The 21,540-nt window shown below is 43.2% G+C and overlaps 1 protein-coding gene across 1 annotated transcript in view; it reads left to right on the top strand.

Annotated features, from left to right (window-relative positions):
- The window catches only part of LOC138298970 (sulfotransferase 6B1-like), a 306,443-nt gene that overhangs the window by 244,260 nt on the left and 40,643 nt on the right, over positions 1-21,540 (top strand). Inside the window, exon 6 of the mRNA XM_069236917.1 lies at positions 10,692-10,848. Within this exon, the coding sequence (XP_069093018.1) occupies positions 10,692-10,848 (157 nt within the window). The remainder of the gene's footprint in view (positions 1-10,691; positions 10,849-21,540) is intronic.

The following is a 21,540-nucleotide window of genomic DNA, read 5'->3' as shown; positions in this document are numbered from 1 at the left end:
CGCCACACTCATGTGAAGTGCGCCGACTTCCCTACTCTCATACCACGGAGTATGCCCACTCCTACTAAAAAAACATTACATGGCCTAAATACACACAGATTTCACAATCACCTGCAAAAAGGCATAAGCTAGGCAAGCCCAAAACCCTATACCACTCACATTATGATGCCGAGAACATTCCCAACTCACTCAGGCAGGCTCCGAGATCCTGGGAAAGTCATAGTGAACTTAGAAACCCATCATACCTCCGATTTGCATTATCACAGAAAAACAATTTAAACAGTGATTCTCCGTCCTAGGGCCCCAAAGGGCCAAACCATCCTCTGCTACCAGAACTGTTAACGCGTCCTTTTATGTTAATTTATTACACATTAGGACTCGTTTTAGGCCAATTAATCTTTAGACCCAGTTGAGAGACACCATAGGACGAGATAGCTGATCAATATGTCAATCAATATATCAATAATGTCATCAATATTTATCACCACAATACATTTCACTTTGGTCAAAGACATTAATCAAATTGACGACGCAGCCATGACCTTTCAGCCATGAATAACCACACCTTTGATAGAATTTTATGAAGTTTATTCCCTATTAGTTACAATCTAAAATTAGGTGCGTCAATCTCAAAGCCAAGAAACACAACAGCATAGTTACGATATGGCAACTTTGGTAAGATTTCAATAAGGCAAGAATCATAAACATCAGAGTATAACACAGCGCAAACATAGATCTTAATACAGCAAAGTGTCAAATACGCATCAGTTCAACATAGCATAACGTCAGTCGTTTATCTATTTGCGTCAATTTAGTGATCACCTGTCCTAACGACTAATTAGCATTGGCATGTTGGGCTCCATGCAAAACAATTTAGAACACCAATTTGGAAAACATCTAGCTATGGTCTCTGTCAAAATTAAGCAGTTGGTACCTAGAAAGGAAAAGCAAACAGACAAATTACAAATTGCATTGTCATAATTACCCTCCAAAGATTAGGTCAGCACCCAGGTTCAGTCTTCGTCTTCAGGACATCAGTCGAAACGCCATGAGCCAAATTTCAACTAAAGGACATAAGGGGCTCTTCCCTCTTAAGGAGGAAAAGAGTAAATGGGTCGTCTATGGGTGAGGATGGTTTTAATAAGTCTCAAAGTCACCAAACAGAGTGACAGAGTTTCTGGATAAAATCAATAGCATTCCCTACCTAATTCCAATGAACCTTCTGTGACATGGGTTTTTATCCCTTTTTCGTAGTACATTCCCCCAAAATTCTATTGGACACTTACTATACCCCACTATCTTGAACCTATCAAATTTAGCATTTGGTAATCCCAATTGTCACCCCACATTAATTCATGGTTCTTTGATTGGTCTTCATCATTGACGTCTTCGGAGGTGGCACATCCGGTGTTACTTCACTCTTTGGCACGTCTTTTGGGTCAGCAGATTCATTGTCCATAGGTCTAAGTGACCTTGTACATAACATTAATCTACACTTGTTTCAATTTGCTCATACATTTTAAACCAAGGCACCGCATATGCTCTTGGGAACGGAATTTAACATAGATACATTTGTCTTCCAAGTTGAAGAAAAAGAACATTTGCAGGGTCATGGCCCTTTGCGAGTCAGCACACTGGAAAAACAGAAAAATGCATTTAATATGAGAGCTGGGAAGCTAAATCTTGCAGCTCACGCTAACTTAAGGCCTATTAAGATTATGAATGTTAAGCTTAATTAATCATAACATAAACATTTTATTCATCATTATTAGTTTGCGTATACAGTGGTGGTCATTCACCGTGGTCACAATTCAGGTGCGCGTTTAATCAAAATCGCTATTATTATAGTTTTCTATGCAGTATTGTCACATATTAGTATAGATATTCTGCTCTAATATAGGTTATATAAACTACGCTCTCTCAATTTCATCCAGGCATCCATCTACCCTGCCTTTCACTCATCCATCCATTGTTTTACTTGTCCATCTTAACATACATCCTTTCACTCATCCATCCTTTCGCTCATCCAGGCATATTTTCACTCCATCCATCCTTTTGAACTTCCACTCACCTATTTATCCTTTCACTCATTCTTCCATTCATCCGTCGTTTCTTTCATCATCCATTGATCCATTCTTTCACTCCTCCATCCATTCACTCTTTCACCTATCCATCCATCCATCCTTCCTTTTACCCATACGCTCTCTCTCCTTTTCACTTTTCCATTCTTACATCCATCCTTTCACTCATTCATCCATATATTTATCGAGCCATGCATCCATCCATCCATCGTTTTACTCACTCACCCTCACGAGTTCATTATGAGCTTTTGTTTGCCGAGATGCAGACAGAAGAGGCCCATTAAGAACTCCAACCCCACTGTAGCTGCTAAAGCGGGGTGGGGAGTGGCAATGCCCCTTGAAGCTTAACTTCACACTTTCCTCTTAGTCCACAAGTGCAAGTGTTGTCCACAGCTGGTTCCTTCCTTCTCTTGGGGCTCTACGGATTTGAGATAAGGAGCACTAAGAGTGCTCAGCTCCATAATGTGTTTTTTAAAGTGAAAGCAAATGCAGGACTAAATATGTGTCACTTCAAGGAGAGCAGCCCCCTGCCCCCTCATATAGCCTGTCCCTCTGTGATGACCGACAAATTGCTGCCATCCACTCCCTTCTTGTCCTCATCGGCCTTCCCCACCCCCAGCGATTGAAGTGAGTGGAGTTTTGCTAACTTCTCCCAAGGCCACTGTTTGTGTGCCCCAAGTGAAACAGATCCATGACTTTCTAATTCAGCACCCCCTCTCCGATTATGTCACTGCTATACTTTGTGCCTGCAGGTCAAAGAAAACATTACACGGCTGTCGCTTGCATAGAAGGACATCTACAAAGTTTGCTAGAGTTTACCCAAGAGATTCAGTATACTGTCTCGAGGAGTAATTTCTTTTCAGCTGCTCTGTGTTTATTTCCCTGTTCTTGCCCCGAGGGTGGCAAGGCAACACCCCTTTTGCCCATGAACACCAGGTGCCCTTGACTCTAAGCCTGGTTGGGTGTTGTGTGTGTGTATATATATATATATATATATATATATATATATATATATATATATATATAGATAGATAGATAGATAGATAGATAGATAGATAGATAGATATAACATATATATAATAGGTATAACAGATAGATATTGAAGAAGAATTACAACGTTTCTGCCTTCACCTTCCTCAGGTAGTGCAAGATTGTTTGCTCAGTGCCCACACAACTGCACTGCTAGTTTATCAAAAAGCATTGAATGAAGATTCCATTTGAAATATGGAATCAATTCAGTCCTAAGATCTCTTGCGATATGCAGTAATCAGGTGGTATAGTCAGTGATGTTCTGTACATCTGCATGCAATTATTTTGATTTAGGAGCTTGCAGTTGGTGATACTAAATGCCAGGGTTACAGAATACTAAAGCTGTATAATATTGATTCCGGCACAGACCCTTCTTCATCACCCTTCACTTCAAATCTCTTTGTCTCACTTGTAGGTTGTCTTCATCACTGCGTTCTCCCTTTGTCACTGTTTTCCTATCTTTGTCCAACCTTTTCTGCCCTTCCCTTTCTTGCTGTTGTCAAAGTAAGGTGAAGCAAAATAAGTCTTGGTCCCCAAAAATGATCAGCAGTATCCACCACCTGCCCCCAGAGGCACATGTTATGCACTACTCGTTTGATAATAATTATAGCAATCTGTTTTGTACTATTGCCAGTGATCATTTAATATGAGTAATATATATAGTTTTCCTGGTCAAAAACTACCAGTTAAGAATTAGCTAAGGAAAATGAATGGTATTTATTCAAGGATGTATTTTGGGGTGAATGCCTCAGCAAAAAAAGGCACTCAACACCATATGTGCAGAGGTATGCAGCATCGAACAGCAGATGGCCTGTCTGCAGCGCAGAGAGCCATCAGGTGCTATAATAGAGAAATAGACAATGTTGGTCCAGAAACTGTTAGCAAAGAAATGTGATCCACTGGTCGCTTTTACTCTAAAAGAATATAGGCAGAAGCTCCATAGGATAAGAGACAAATTTGGGAGGCTACAGGCCTGGCTACTTCAGAGGGTGAAGCCCCTACCGCAGATCCTGACGCTCTTCAGACTCAACGGCAGTTTGGTTTCTACTCAAAATGGTATATTAAATGGACTCCAAAATCATGTCCAGTAGATGTGTCGTCATTCACCTGCGATAACTGAATTGATTGCCAGATATTATCTGGCTGGTCTCCGTCTCCTGCGGTTAACAGGACAACAAAACAAGGTCTTGGAGGTTGCCATCATATGCGATGGTCTCATGAAGATTCTTAAAGAGCCCTTGCAATATAAAATGACAGGTGTAGGCAGTGATCGTGATATTGCCCAAACCTGGAAAAGATGCTGCTTGGTCAGGGTCTTGTAGGCCACTGTCCGTGATTAATACAGATACCAAATTACTTGCTAAGGGTCTGACCAATTGGTTGAACAGGATGATTGGTGCGCAGGTACATGAGGACGAGTGCCGCTTTTTATCAGTACACAGTACAATGTTAAATATATACATTCATTGGCCTGCTTACTCTTCTCCACACAACTAATGGACATGGTGGGATCTCTGATCTCATTAGAAAGCTTTTGTTATTGTCCATTGGGACTATGTTTTTGAAGTTTTGAGATTGATGGGTTTTGAGCCACAGTTTTCAGGATGGGTTCCATTGTTGTATACAGCTCCTGCAGCTAAAGTATTGCTGAGAGGGTTGGTGTTGCCTGCACGGCCAATTGATAGGGGCAGCCAACAGGGGTGCACCCTTTCATGTTTATTGCTTCATCTCCTTATTTAGCCATTAGCCATACACAGAATCAAAGTGGGAAATGTGGCACATGTAGTGTCCATTTATGCATTTGATATATGCAGTTGATACCCTGGTGTCTGTTCTGGAACCATATCTTTTGCCACCCAAATTATTCATGGTGTTGGACAGGTTCATGTACACAGCTGGGCAATGAGTAAAAAGTGGTGTTCCTGCTGGGTTTCATGGTCAGGATTGGGACTCATAGGCTACCTGATATTAACCATAGATGGACATTGGATCAGTTTCTATATCTGGGTATCCATACAACACACACACCTGTACAACAATATGATCTGAATATGGGTAAGGTGATGCATGGGTTGCGCAAAACAGAGGAGTTCTGGAGAAAGCTCCTGCTCTCCATCGCGGGCTGCAGAGACCTTGCCAAAATGAACTTTATCTCCCAATGTCTGTATCACTGACAAAACACCCTGAGTATACTTCCCCTGTCGATATTCAAAGACCTGGACTCCGCATTAATCTCTCTGACTCAGTGGGAAAATTATTCAGAGTGAAATTGGAAGTGTTTAAAGAAGATCAAAGTGAAGGGGACTGGGACTCCCTGACCTAGAATTGTTATTATTCAGTGACACATCTCCAAAATGGAGCTCAATGGTGTGACTCTGACGACAATTGGGAAAGAAGACTGTTGAGGGTTACCTGGGAGACAGAACAGTTGCCCATCATGTTAATGAGGGGCACTAAGCATGGGACATAACAGTCAAAAGGATTCTACAACAACCTCCCTTTTCCAGATTCTTGGAAGTATGGTAGCCACAGCCCTTCCAAAAAAGTAAGTACAAGTATTTCAATGTGGGAATGGTAGAGCATTACCATGGGGGATCTCTACCTGGAGGAGACCTTTGTTATGTTTGAAGAGAATCAGACTAATGTTGGGGCAGGGACCAGGTCACTTTCTACACTATGGCATAATGGTACATACAATCAGGTCGTTCTGGACAGGTTTTCCTAAAACACCCTAGCAAATAGCTGTACTGGGCACCTTACTCCAGCTGGGCCATGCTGCACTTGGTTGTCTCGATGCCATACTGCGCATTGAAGCATGGCAGGGGTACACTCCCACACTCTATAAAGAGAGGGTCGGATATCAAATTAACACTTCCACTGGCAGATTGAGATGGAACAGGCTTGCTGGCAGGTCCAAACTATCTTGAGTAACGCCAGTTTCAAACTGGTGCATTTGAACATTATACACAGCACATATCTGACACCTCCCGGCTTCCTAGAATATTTGTGGCCAGGCCTCCAGCATGCCCAGGAAGTGAGAAGAGTGAGGCAGATTTCCTCCACGTGATCCAGAGTAGCAGTCTGCTTGTGGATTATTGGCAGGGGGGTTGAGGAAAGAGTACATAGTGTGGTGATGCTCTGCATAGAGATAACAGTGTTACAAAAATAAAGGTACTTTATTATAGTAACACAGCACTAGAATACTTATAGGCAGTTCCCCCAGATTGGAGGTAAGTACACATTAATTATATACACATTAGCAATTAGGAAATTGCATAGACATAACAAGCATTGGAGATACAGTTCCCCACCCAAGGATGTGGAGTTGTTAGAGGGGAGCTGGAGGAAATTGGAACCCCAAGAGATGAGTACCAGAGTGACCCCCAACAACCAGCAGAGCAGAGGTAAATACCTGGTTTTCCCAAGGACTAAAAGGAGGACTTAGAGAAAGGATTATGTAAGTACAGGACCAGACAAGAAGACACCAAAGGCGGATTCCAGCAGAAGAGGTCCTGTAAAAGAAGGGGACAGGGTACAGTCCATGATGGAGTGTTCAGTGGGGGCAGGACCTACTACCCACCCTTGTGTGGATGCAGAACTGGGTCGACAAGGGATGAAGAAGACTAGCTGTGGAGCCCAGGAGCTGATGTGGATTCCTTGGAGCAGTGCAGATGGTGTCCCACGTCGGTTGTCGGGTTGCAGATGGTCAGTGGTGCTGGAGAACTACCAACAAGCCTTGGCAAATGCAAGAGAAGCAAAAGAAGAGTTGCAAGGCTGAAGAGGACCAGCAAGGCCCAGGGGACTCGATCCAGGGAGGGGAGTCTGAGGTGGCCCTCAGCAGTTGGAAGAGCCAACTGAAGCAGTTGCAGCCACTCCAGGCAATCCACTGGCCGCAGGCACAGTGAGTCACAGTGAGGCCCAGTTCCCACACCCGAAGAGGAGTCCCACATCACTGGAGCAGCAGAGAGGAGACTGTGCTTGGCAGAAAGAAGTGCTGGGGGATGGGCCTACACAGAGCCTGAAGATCCCTTGGAGCAGGAGCAAACAAGCCTTGTTAGCTGCAAGAGTTGCAGTGCACAAGGGTACTGTCCTTCAAGGAACAGCAAGGGCTTACTGTCTCCCAAGTTGGACAGATGGCAGAGAGGACCACGAGGACCACTTCAGACCACCACCTGTGATGCAGGATCCATGCAGTTCCGGAGTACAGCAGCTCCACGCAGCCAGTCATCGAAGCAGTTGGTGCCTGCAGACGCAGGGGAGTGACTCCTTCACTCCAAGGGAGATTCCTTCTTACTTCCTGGTGCAAGCTAACGTCTTGCTCACCTCAGAGGATGCACTGCTGGGGAAATGTTGCAGTTGCTGGAAGGATCCGAAGAAACAATGTTGCAAAGCAGAGTCATCACTGACGTTGCAGATTGTTGGTTCCTGAAGAGTCCAGTAGAAGTTCCAGTGGCCAGAAGAGGAAGTAGACAATGCAGAGGAGTCCTGGTAGAGTCTTTCATGTCGCATCTGAGGACCCCTAAATAGCTCTAAAAGGGGGAATGGGCACCTGCAAGGTTTCTCCTATCAGGAGGGGGCTGTGATATCTCCTGCCTGACCTGGACACTCAGATGCTCCCATGGGCCTCTGCACATCTTGGATGCAAGATGGCAGAATCAAGTGGCCACCTGGAGGAGCTCTGGGCACCACCCCTGGGGTGATGATGGACAGGGGAGTGGTCACTCCCCTTTCCTTTGTTCGTTTTCATGCCAGAGTAGGGACCAATGGTCTCTGGACTGGTGCAAACCAGTTTATGCAAGGAGGACACCAAATGTGCCCTTCAAAACAAACCGGTGGCTTGGGGAGGCTACCCTCCCAAGCCTTGTAACACCTATTTGCAAGGGAGAGGGTGTTGCCTCCCTCTCCCACAGTAAATCCTTTGTTCCGCCTTCCACTGCCTGGGCTGGTCAAGCAGCAGGAGGGCAGAAACCTGTCTAAGCGGTGGCAGAAGCATGGGCTGCTCGGAAATCCCCAGAAGGCTGGTAGGAGCAATACTGCGGGTCCTCTAAGGAGCCCCCAGAGGACATAGAATCATAGAACCAATACTGGCAACAATATTGGGGCATGATTCTGTCATGTTGGATACCAAACATGTCCAGGTATGAAGTTACCATTCTGTAGCTGGACACAGAATGTGGCATATTTATGAGGCCCTAGCTCCACTGGAGCGTCACTTTTTGTGACACTCTAGTGGCGCTAGCCTCTGCTCCCTATTTACAAGGAATGCCACTTTTTGTGGCGTTACACCACCTTGTAAATATGAGCCCCTCCGAAGCAGTTATCTGCGTCAGATAGGCGTGCAATGGGTGTTGCTGTGGGTGTGCCACAACAACACCCAATGCATTTTGACGCTCCTCAGATTTACCAGATTTCGTAAACCGGAGGCAGCGCCAAAATCTAACACCACCCCCGGGGGTGGTGTTAGCAAGGCACAACAAGGAGGAATGCTTTTATTCCTCCTCGTCTTTTTGCTTTTTCTATGCGTGCTGCATCCTGCAGCGCACATAGAAAGACCAAAATGCCAGAAAAGATGGTTTATGTGTGGGAAGGTGTACCTTCCCGCACATAAACAATCATTTGAAAATCACGCTTTGGCACTTCTGTCTGTGCTGCATTCTGCAGCACAGACAGAAGTGCCAAAGCGCCATTAGTGATTGTTTATGTGCGGGAAGGTCCACCTTCCCGCACATAAACAATCACACCCCTCAACGCAGACATCCTTGTACGATGCTGCAAGGATGGCTGCGTTGACGCTGACAGCTAAATTTAGCGCCAGCGCAGGGGACAACACAGGGGTGCACCGTATTCACTTAAATACGGTACATCCCTGCATTGTGAAAATGATGGAGCGTGGTGCTGCCAATTTTGGCACAGTGTCGCACTCTGTCATTTTCCCTTAAATACGGGCCATAGTGACCTGTGTCCTATTCATGAGTAAAATGGCTTCCATGCACTTTCGAAGTGCAATTGACTGGAGTTCATAGATGCACCTCTGCTCATGCAGGGGTGCCCTCACATACAGGTACCTGTGCCCTGCCCTCTGGACTAGGAGGGCCTCCCACAGGGGTGACTTATAGAGACCTGGAATAGTGACCTGTGGTGAAAGAGTGCATGCATCTTTTCATGCAGGCTGCACTGGCAGGCCAGCAGACACATTTTGCATTGGCTCCCATGTGTGGCACTATACATGCTGCTGCCCTAGGGGATCCCCTGATGCTCCAATGCCCTGGGTATCTAAGTACCATATATCAGGGACTTATAAGGGGGCACCAGTATGCCAGTTGTGGGATGTGCAAGGTCCTAGGCAACCAAATGTAGAGGGAGAGAACACAATCACTGAGGTCCTGGTTAGCAGGATCCCAGTGAAAACAGTCCAAGCATAGTGATAGCAGGCAAAAAGTGTGGGTAACCATGCCAAAAAGAGGGTACCTTAATACAATCACCTCTTAAATTTAATTGTGAAACCCCGAAACGCTAAACTATGGCATACATGTGCATCCTTGGCTTTGGGATTGACAAAGTGTTGCATCACCATTCACTGGAAGTGACCGAAACCCCAAGGATTGACCGCTTAGGACAGGGATGTGCTGGAACAGGCAATGGCCAAAGAAGACTGCATGAAAGTGGTCAGAACAGGTAGCTGAGGACTTATGTGACTGGTCTACATGGCTAATGGACTGGGGGTGGTGAATGGGGATGAGCAGGAAAATATGGCTAGCAACAAAGATATTGAAGCTGCATGATTCAAGAGTACTGTTTGTAAATATAAATAAAGATGAAAAAGAAAAAAGTTTCCTGGGGTTTTGGAAACGAATGGCAGAAGCTAATCCCTTACACAAATGTAGTCTAGTCAGTTGCATTAGTCCAATCACTTTTTACTACTCTCACAGCAGGTTTTATACTCCAGTGTTGCTGCACTATGCAGAAATTAACTTTCTTTTAAAAGGGGTTGTGCTGTGAATAAATGCTACCCATATGGGTCACTAAAGCACCACCCTAGAGTCTAATGTCCCTTATTAGCCCTGGCGTTGTCTTGAAGGCTGCGCCCTTTGTAGGTAGATATACATGTTAAATGACAACGAAATATGCAGTGCTTTTTAAAAATATTGACGCTCAATCGCATATCTGGGAGACACCTGGTAGCACTTTAGTAGTTTCCTGACAGAGTTATTTTGATCACATCAATTATTTAGGCATTTGGGAGTAGTCAGTGATATACCTCACTGAATTGTTCCCTCCCTGTCCCATATCCCTTTGATACTTTATCATGATAGAAAGATGTGCATCTCTGATTGGTGCTGGAAGATCTCCGTCTTCCCCCTAAATGGAGGGGAAAGAAGAAGGAACTAGTAATCCCAGTTCCCAGCAGTGTGTCATATTTGCTAAATACTTCCCCTTTAACCACAAATTACTATTATCTTTTCTCGATATTATTCTCGTTTTCATTTTGTTAGATGTAAGAATGACATTGGCTGCAATATATTACAAGAAGAGAAATATCAGTTCCTTATATTCATTTTAAAGTGACTTTTTTACTTACAGGATTTGGTTGCGGCAACTACACAAATAGCGGATTTCTTTGGGCTACCTTTGACTAAAGAGCAGATTCAATTAATTGCAGATAAAGGCAGCTTCAAAGCTATGAAAGACAAATCTAACGAGACGCATGGCAAAATGGGCTCATTCTTGTTCCGAAAAGGTACATTTATTTATATATATAAGCATGTTTCAATTTATTGGACTCCTTGATGCAATATGAAAATACAACTGAAGATAGAAAAGGAGCAGATTACCTGAAAGTGAATGCTAGTGTGTAATATTTGAGTATGAATCAGCTGGGGTGTTAGAGACCCAGTATTACTCTATGAGGTTAGGCATATCCCTGCTCCTCTCGTGAACCCATATTCTTGAAGACTGTACTACTGAATATCGACACCAACAATATCCTAATACATGAATACTGAGGACAGAATATCGAGGGACAAAATATCGAAAGCTAAGTGCATATAGAGAAACATATACTAAGTATTTCTAACTCCACTTCTACATACTTTTAAGACATATGTACCACATAGGCACATACATGTACGGTTAGGTATAGAAAATCTAGACTTACTTACCAGTCAATATTTTATTTTCAATATCCTGGCCTCAATATTGTGTCCAATAAATATTGTAGTTTCGATTGGGCACACCATTCTTGAATAATTCAATGTTCTTATTTACCTGCCAACTTCAGTATCTTTAATTACCGCAGAGCACACAATCAAATGCAGGGAGAGTACTTCAAAGAATATGTTGGTGCAGTAGCAGTTTCAACGAACTGTTAGTGTTAAGCAGTGACAATGCTTTCCTAAAATAATCTGTATAAAATGGACATTTAATGTGAATGAACTTTCACTTAACCTAACTACATAACTGCTATCATACAGGCCGCAATTTGAGGAAGGGTCATATATTTTGAAAATGTCAACATTATTGTGCTTCCTGATTTCATACAAATGTTGCAGAAACAAAGCAGAAGCAATTGTGGTGAAGAAATGCATAAGCCAAGAACTGAAACTCATCCTGCTATTCCAGGCAAAGTTGAAGGTTATTGTGAAGCACCATTCTCATTTTTTCATAATGCTCAAGCAATCTTGGAAGTGGTTGGAGAAGAACTTTGAGGTTGGTGTTTGGAATAGGGTTATTGGTTTATTAATTTGGGAGAAAATTACCCCTTACAAACAACTGAATATCTTCATAATAGTTAGATCAAAACAGTTCTGAGACAATCTCTGATCAGCCGCTGGTAGCTCTGGCACAAGCTGTAGGCTATCCGGAGAGAAGTGTGTGTTAATTTTAAGTTGCATTAAGAATTTCAAAGTCAAGAATATAAAACAACACAATTTACCAAATCCAATTTAGAAAAATAGAAACATGTAATGAGCAATAAGTATATCAAGAATATTAAAATATATTAAGGGTAGCCAATGATATGTATTTTTTATGTTTAAAGGTAAAAAGTTCCAATAAAAATATACTTTTCACAGCTGACCTGGACCTACGCCTGATTTCAATCAACTGCCATAGAGATATACCAAGCAGGTCGTTCCAGTCAAAGATTATAGCATTTTTATGTCCAGCAAGAGTTCAAGGTCAGCAATACATCTCGTGAGATGCATGTGGCCATAATAAAGTAAAGGACAATCATAAAAACAAGGAAATGGAAACCTCATAAACAAGAAGGCAAGGTACAAATGACAGTTAACCGTGGTTTCAATTTAGATATTGGCAGATGGGTTATTCTGTCACATCCGTGATGGATATACCATCCGCAGAAATCTAAATCTCATAGAAAATAGTGGGATTTAGAGTTTGGTGGATGAGATATCTCTCACTGTTGAGATGGGGTAACCAATCCGACAATATCTCAATCAGGCCCCTAGTAATTTCAAGCAATATGAATACTTACCGTAACAGAACACATTCTTATCGGCCAGCAAAAATGTGAAGGTTATAACTTCTGGCTCTGTATGACATCTGACTCCCACACTTCCAACCTCCTGGACAGCATAGGCATCATCGGCCTCCAACAGATAGTCACAGACCTGACGCACATTACAGGACACACACTTGACCCCATATTCCCACCTAGCAACAGAATCAAATACAGTCACATCACAGAGCTCACCTGGGCAGAGCACACAATCATACATTTCAACTATCTCTTCACGCCAAACAGATAACCTGACCTCCTCCCACCTCACAGCGAAGTTGGAACAAGGTATCCTAGCCCCAGTGGTCCGATGCCCTCAATTACCACCTGCAAGACACCACACACCAGTTACCTGACACCACCCAGGACATCGACGAAGACATCAAAATCTTCACCTCCCGGATATTGCGCTGCACAGACATCGTCGCTCCCACCAGAAACACCAAATCCGACAAAACCTCCAAACAAGCAAGTTGTACACGTCGGATCTGCACACCACAAAATGCACCTGCAAACAACTATGAAAAAATGGCACCAATCCAAATTTTCCAAAAATCATTCCACATTTTAGGACATTCTCAACAACTACCACAAACTCATAAAAAACACCAGAAAGTAAGCTTTGACCACTCGCATTCAAGTCAAAGCCAACCACAGCAAAGAACTTTTCACTATCGTCAAAGAGTTTGCCAACCCTTTAGCACTAGAGAGTACCTTTACACCAACTCAGGAACTGTGCGACTTCTTCACCACCTACTTTCATGACAAAATCTCTACGATGTACTGGTACTTCGAACCCCAGCTCACCACAGAGGACACCATCCACCTCCTCTCCCAGTCGGGCACTCCTTCCAAATAAGGTATCCACAAGCGGAATCAGTTCAGCACCCAAAATACCTCAGACATCATGAAAACCATCTATTCAGGATTCCCCACTGACCTATGCCCAGACAACATGTTCAACTTTTAGCATCAGCAAAAGACTCACAGACATCCTCAACTCACCTATTAACTTAGCCTATTCCCTTACAACTGGAAATATGCGAGAAGCAAACCCCTCCTCAGGAAGCTCACCGCTGACCCCAACAAACTAAAAAAATACCAGCCGATCTCCCTGCTCCTGTTCCCAGCAAAAGTTCTAGAAAAAGCTCTCAATCAGCAACTCGTGTCATACTTAGAAGACAACAACCTGCTGGATTTGTCACAGTCCAGATTCCACTTCAATTACAGCACAGAAACTCCCCTGATCACCACTACAGACAATATCAGACCCATCGTAGACCACGGACACTCCACTGCCCTCACCCTCATCGACCTCTCAGCACCCTTCAACACAGAGTCCCACCATACTCTGCTCAAAAGACTTCACCAGATCGGCATTCAAAGAAACGCCCTGAAATGAATTGTGTTGTTTCTCTCAGGATGGACTCAGACCACCCACCTCCCCCCTCACCTGTCAACCTAAGCCCATCATCAGCAGAGTTCCCCAAGGATCTGCCCTCAGCCCGCCCCTATTCAATGCCTACATGACCCTCCCTGGCCAACATCGTAAGAAACCATGGACCGAACGTCATCGCCTATGCGGGTGACATGGAGCTTATCCTCCCGCTATCGGAAGAGCACTATAAGTCTAAAACCAACTTCCAACACTGCATGATCAGAAGAGATGGCTGGATGAGGGAGAACTGCCTTAACCTTAACACTGACAAAACTAAAGTCCTAATACCTTAAACTCCACATCACCTTGGGACGACTCCTGTTAGTCTACAGACCTAGGGCTCCCTCCACCCCGACAGAACACGCCCGCAACCTAGGGATCATCAGTGACAACAAACTAAGCATGAAGAACTAAGTCAACGCAGTTTCCTCTGCCTGCTTCTGCACCCTCCGCCTCCTACACAAGACCTTCAAGTGGCTCCCCACCAACACTAGACACACCGTCACCCAAGCCCTAGTCACCTGCCATCTGGACTATGGTAAAGCATTCTCTACACCGGACTCACAACACACCTCACAAAAAAACTCAAAATCATTGAGAACGCAGCAACAAGACTCATACTCAACCTCCCAAGATGCACATACACCTCCCCTTACGTCAGGATGCTTCACTGGCTCCCCGCACACAAACAACGCCAATTTAAGCTATGGATCCTCACCTACAAAGCTCTGCACAACCTGGGACCTGCCTGCTTTAACCACTGCCAGAACTTTTACCACCCCACTAGACACCTCCTATCAGCTGCCCTCTATCTCACCTGTACACCACGCATCTGCAGGAGCAACCACGAAGATTGTGCCTTCTCACACCCGGCAGCAAAAGCGTGGAATGATCTTCTCCTTCACCTGAGGTCCGCCCCTCCATCCTGGAATTCAGAAGACAGCTCAAGACCTGGTTATTCGACTGAGTCCTCAAGCTGATTCCCTGGCAGCTGACACGGAGCCTGTATCCCCTTACAGGTGATAAGCCCGCTCAACAAATCCACTGATTGATTGATTGAATGGGGAGACCAAGAAAAGATGACCTTCACAGAAGGACCCCATTAAGGGTTGATACATATATGTGTTCATACTAATAGTAAAAGTGTCAGGGAACTGTTCGTGCGGCCATCAGTGGAGTTGTGTGATATTTGCGGTTACTTCAAATATCTGCACAGATTATGCATCATGTGTGAGGAAAGCAAAGGTGAAAGGAATGTGTGGGTGCAGTGGTTGCATTAGATGGAGAAGATGGTAAAAAGCCAAGAGCAGGCTACTGGATGTTCTAGTTCTGGTATGACACCAGCTAGCTCCTTCCATCACCTTGCTGTTTTTACATTTGGTGCCCTAAGTACACTGGGTATGCCCATACGCGGGTCCCAGGCTCACTGTGCCAATGGATTCAAGCTAGCGTGGCTGATGAGGGGTGATATCCCGAAACCGGTCCCAGGATGCTTGCTTATAGTCCATGGAGGACCTGGCTGGCAGTTCAGGCTGGACTGTTCCCACAGAGAGTAGGATCAAGAATAATTTGCAGATGGCTAGGTCCAACCTGGGGTGGCATGACAGGGAAAAAAACAATGGATTGGAATGAGGTCTCGAGCACTTGCCAGTGGCTGAGATTAATTCATGCATTCCATCAATCACCTTGTTTTATTTGAAGTTGCAGTAAGGGCAGCGGGATCTGAAGGATCTTGTTGAGGGTGTTCCCTATTGCATACCAAAGTCGGGGAATGTGCAGGCAATCATGTAGGATGTAACAATATTGCATCCCCCTTGGTTACGTCTCCAGCAGGTTTAGTGGTGGAATAAGCCCACTGAATTCAGTTTCTGTGGTGTCTAATTCCCATCTTGGAGGGTCTTGACTAGACAAATCAGGTACCTGAATGTGAAAAACAAGTAAGGAAATCAGTAATCTTACTGGCTGGAATTGCTGTCAGTCCAGCAGTGTCTTCCGTTTCAGAGGGGGGCATCCTAGAAAAAGAAAAGAGACTAGTTAGCAGAGAAGTGGGAAGTCGGAAACAGGAAGAGAAGGAGCGGGTTCACCAGCTTCTGAAACTAAGGAAATTAAGGAATGGTTGGTCTCTAAGGCAGGAAGGGGGAGGAACATGGAGGAGAAAAGGGACGGAGGACACTATGAACAAGACGAAAGCTGAAAGAAGCAGAACAGACAAGAAGAAAAGAGGGGAACAGGTTGAGGACCTTGAGGACACAGTGAGAAGGAGTAACCTTGTGGACAACGTGGAGGACAGACTGCAGGGCACGGATTCTATCCCTGTGGCCTTGCACCACCACAGTTCAAGCTAGCTACTGTAACCTGTTGGACAAGTAAAACTTGTCTGCCTCTCCATCTGTTGTCCAGGAGTGCGTAAGATGATTCTACAGCTGCATACACCAAAAGCACATGGAGGCCGGATCTCCACCTGGGTGAGGTTCCCTAGAGACATGTTGATATTGCCTCAGAGACTTTCTATGTTGCTTCCTAAATGCTAAGACTTGACTCTGCTGTACCTGATGATCATTCCTAATGGATCAGACACCCCCATACCTAAACTATTTGTGTCCTGATCAGTCTGAGACCCCTCCTGAAATTTCACTCCTGCTTTTAAAAAACAAAACAATTGTATTAATTTTTCAATCTTGGACCATACCAATGGTATGTTGAGCATTTGATAATTGTGCCTACAAGAGAAGTCATAGTGGAAATAAATGTTTATTTAGACCTTGCTCTTTTCAAACATTGTAAATGAAACAATATATTTGAAGCACAACACATTTCCTCAAAAAAGCAACAAGAAACAAAGCAACAATAAAACATGATTTGGATTTGAATATTTAGTGCATTCCTTCTTAGGAAGTATAAGCTAGCCTCTAAGAGCTATTGCCACATCCAAAAATCTAATACCTACTAATAAAAGTTATGCAAAATCACAACATAAGGTACCATATTTGATACAAATGACTTTAAGATAAAAACACCAACAAGCACAAAATAACTAACAACCTAGTATATTATGAGAACCGGTACCCATTGTATTTAGAAATCATGAACAATAGCTCCCTAGTATTATAGGAATGAATAGGAGAAGCCACCCATGCCCCTGGCATCTATAAGTCAATAGAGGTAATAGTAAAGCTGTCTATTGTTCCTATTCACTCCCAGATTGCTAATCCTTTCATAATGGTCAACAATCGACACCCATCTGCTTTTCCAAGGCTCTGGGGGTGAATATTGTCCTCTGAGCCAGATTCGTTACCTCTCCCAGGCAATGATGTGTAATCGAGCTGTGGAATGCCTGAGTAAAAAAACTGATTTTAGGCCAGTTTTGACATGCAAAATAAATTTCTATAAAATTACCTTTCCACATAATCTATCGAAAAAGTCAGATTTTTTTCACCATAAAATCACATTTTTAAGTTTAAGTAAGAAATAACTTTATCATTTACCAAGGCGGGGATAGAAAATAAAAAGCTTTAATCCCATCAAGGCCTGTTCAGGAAAAAGTCAAGCAAAGCCTACAGAGTGAAACCCCTTTGGGTTTTATTGCAATGTGTGGGCACACTAACCACAATAGGTAGTGTGCTCTAGTTTCTTATATAACTCCTGAATCTATATAAAAAAGCTGTTCCTGTATGGCAAAGACACTTTCCTCTGCCATTTGTCACTGCAGTATTTTTAAACTTTGGCTAGAGCAGTAGTGCCCCGGGCATATATAAATGTTTGTCCCACATGCAGGTTTTATAAATGCACCCTGCAGCCCTTACACCATTATAGTTCAGGCCAGCTACTGTCATTTGCAGGTCAAGTAATACTAGTTTGCTTCTCCAGCTATTGTCCAGGAGTGTGTAAGATGATTCTGCATCTACATACATCAACAACCCATGGAGGTTGGGTATCCATCTAGGTTAGGTTTCCTAGAGACATTCAGAGATTGCCTTAGAGATTTTCCACTCTGCTTCCTAAATGCAAAGACTTGACTCTGTAGTACCTGATGATCATTCCTAATGGATAAAAACTCCCCTACACCCAGACTAATTATGTCCTGATCAGTCTGAGACCCTTCTTGAAGTGTTACTCCTGTTTTGTTTTTTAAAAACTTTTTTACTATTTTTCAACGTTGGACCATAACAATGGTACAGTGAGCATTTGATAATTGTGCCTACAAGAGAAGTCATAGAGGGAAATAAATGCTTATTTGGACCTTGCTCTTCCAAACGTTGTCAATGAAACAATATAACTGAAGCACATTGCATTTCCTCAATAAAGCAACAACAAATAAAACAACAATAACACATTATGGTTTAAGTATTATAAGATGTCTGTACATTCCTCCTAAGCAGGTATAGATACCATCCAAGAGCTATTGTCACATCCAAATATCTCATTACTATTCATAAATGTTATACAAAATCACAAGCTAAGGTACCATATTTGATCAAAGTGGCATTAAGACAAAAATGCCAACAAGCAAAAAAATAAAAAACAAGCTTGTACATTATGAGAACTGATACACGTTGTATTAAGAAATCACCAACAATAACTTCCTGTAAATTTCAATTTTGTGGCCATTGAAGTAATGAACATAAGGGGTCTAGACCTATCCTAAATTTAAAAATAACTTCCCTAAATCTCTTAGCCGGAATATTTGACATATAATGAAATAAAGTGGCAGTGTTTAAAGTATTAAAATTTAGGAATGTATAACTTTTTGTTCCTATGTATTCTTTATCCATTGTAAGTGATTCTTCTACAGCTGTGCATTTTATTTTACATCTTCATATTCACAAGGGCACATTGGGAATTCTCTTACCAATAATAAAAATGTCCTTGATCCTTAAAATGTACTTTCTTGTTGATTTTGCCAAGATTAATTCCATACTATTTAATTCATTCAAGCACAAGGTAAACATTTTGGGGGTGCCAGGGTCGGCGACAGGCCGGCGGTGCCCCGCAGGGCATTCTAACCGCGGCGGTTTGGCCGCGGTCAGATGCGGAAAACCGGCGGTCTCCCGCCGGTTTTCCGCTGCCCTTGTGAATCCTCCATGGCGGCGGAGCGCGCTCCGCCGCCATGGGGATTCTGACACCCCCTACCGCCATCCTGTTCCTGGCGGGTCTCCCGCCAGGAACAGGATGGCGGTAGGGGGTGCCGTGGGGCCCCTGGGGGCCCCTGCAGTGCCCATGCCAATGGCATGGGCACTGCAGGGGCCCCCGTAAGAGGGCCCCACTTTGTATTTCAGTGTCTGCTATGCAGACACTGAAATACGTGACGGGTGCCACTGCACCCGTCGCACCTTCCCACTCCGCCGGCTCAATTCTGAGCCGGCGTCCTCGTGGGAAGGATGATTTGCCCTGGGCTGGCGGGCGGCCTTTTGGCGGTCGCCCGCCAGCCCAGGGCAAATCCCAAAATACCCTCAGCGGTCTTTCGACCGCAGAGCGGTATTTTGGAGGGGGAAGTCTGGCGGGCGGCGTCCGCCGCCAGCCAGACTTAGAATGACCCCCCTTGTGCTGTTCTAGTTTGGCTAAAGAATGGAAGATCCTAGGGGATTGCACTGTGACTTGTAACTACTATTCTGAAACTCCCAGTTCTAATTTAATGGCTTGAATCATTGTAGAAGAGGGGATGCTGAACAGTTGTTAGAAACTACTTTCTAACTTGTCCCAATTAACTTTAGGATTGAAAATCAAGGGTAACCTAGAAATAAGTATAGAAAATACATAGAGAAAACCCTTGTATAGCTTGAATATTTGTTGAACAACAAAGGCAGGGACTGCAATCCACAGTGGATTTTCAAAAATGTTTAAATGTAGGTATCTGCCTTTATTCACATCTCTCCTGCAGGGGGGCTTAGTATCAAAAAGTAAAATAAGGGACTGATTTAGATCTCGGTGGATGAACTACTCCATCACAAACATGACAGATATCCGACCCGCTGTATTACGATCTCCGTGGGATATAATGGGGTCGGAATACAGTGGACGAGATATCCATCACGTTTGTGACAGAGTATTCCCCTTTGGCAAGATCAAAATCATGCCCTAAGTCTCCAGTGAACTATTGCCAGCCTAACAAATCTTTTGTTAACTTTACATCTGTTGTGGGCATTATCACATGACCTCTTTTGATGTTGCCCATTCTGCTGCACCCTTGATACAGTATGGAATAGTTGGCATTCTCTTTTTGTGGTACAATGTATGGCTATTTGCCCTTAGTTAAGAATAGTGTAAAATGTTGTTCTTTGTTTTGAATTGTGGTAGGCATGCATTGTCTGTCAGTTTTACCATCATGTTCACACAGATTAAGTATCCATTTTTTAATTCGTTCCAGTATTCAGCTATCTTAGGCACATCCATGTTAACTGATAGAATGTGATTTTTCCAGATTGACAATGGGGTCAAATTTGCTGTTTACTGGGGTTCAATTTGTGCAACATTAACAAAGCCATACACATTCGATGTCTGAATCTCTATTGAGATGTGTGGAACCTTGGCTAATTTTCTATGCTCCGTATTAAATACAAGAAAGTGTATGGGGGTAGTGATGTAATTTTATACCTAGTTTATTATTGGACTGCAACTATGAAACTTTTTCAAAGACACCTTAATTTTTCTGACTGTATGTATCTTTTATTATCTTAATCTATTTTATCTTAATTTTTATCTTATTTATTGCATACTGTATTGTATAATATTTGATACTTTTATGACTTTTTGAAAGTCGAATAAAGTTTGTGAAAAAAAAAAAAGTCAGAATCTCACATTTCTAGAAGCCCTTCAGATCATCTTGAGTACCTTGTGTCATTCCCATTATGTGAAGACAGCCATGCAGCCATTCTCCCATTTATGTTTCACCATTAGGTCTCTGTGTCCTGTATCACCTTAGCAAGCAGAATGAGCTCTGTTATTGCTCCCTTTAGTTTTGTTTTCTTTGTGCAAATTCAGGTTCCATAAAGGGCTATCTGATAAATCGAAATCCTTAACTGAGGCTAGTAATCAAATAAATACATTAAAATAATGTAAAGCACATTAGGCTCCACAAAGAAGACAGAGAGTGGTTAGTGGTTATGGTTTCAAACCATAAAGGTAATCGATTAGCATTAATCAGTAATCAATAAATGAATTCATCAATTAATATGAAGTACAAAAACATTCAAAGTCATACAAGAAAGAGGACAAATAGGCATAAAGTTGACTCAGAGGAAATAGTTAAGTAAAATCAGGTATCCAATAAAGAGAGCACCCTACTCTGCTCTAAGCTGTCTTGAAAGTGGACAATAGCATGTCTCTCCGTGTTGTGGAAAGGTTCTGCTGTGCACTAACTTAAATCACACCATTCTAACTTTTGCTACAAATAGGTCCCATAAAACTCTGCAAGGTTGAGGCACTGAGACACAATCTAGCACTCATTGGTGTCAAAGATTCCTGCATATTATGGCAGC

The sequence above is a fragment of the Pleurodeles waltl genome, chromosome 1_2 (assembly GCF_031143425.1).
Source record: "Pleurodeles waltl isolate 20211129_DDA chromosome 1_2, aPleWal1.hap1.20221129, whole genome shotgun sequence".
Taxonomy (NCBI): domain Eukaryota; kingdom Metazoa; phylum Chordata; class Amphibia; order Caudata; family Salamandridae; genus Pleurodeles; species Pleurodeles waltl.
This window is presented reverse-complemented; position numbering and strand designations above follow the sequence as displayed.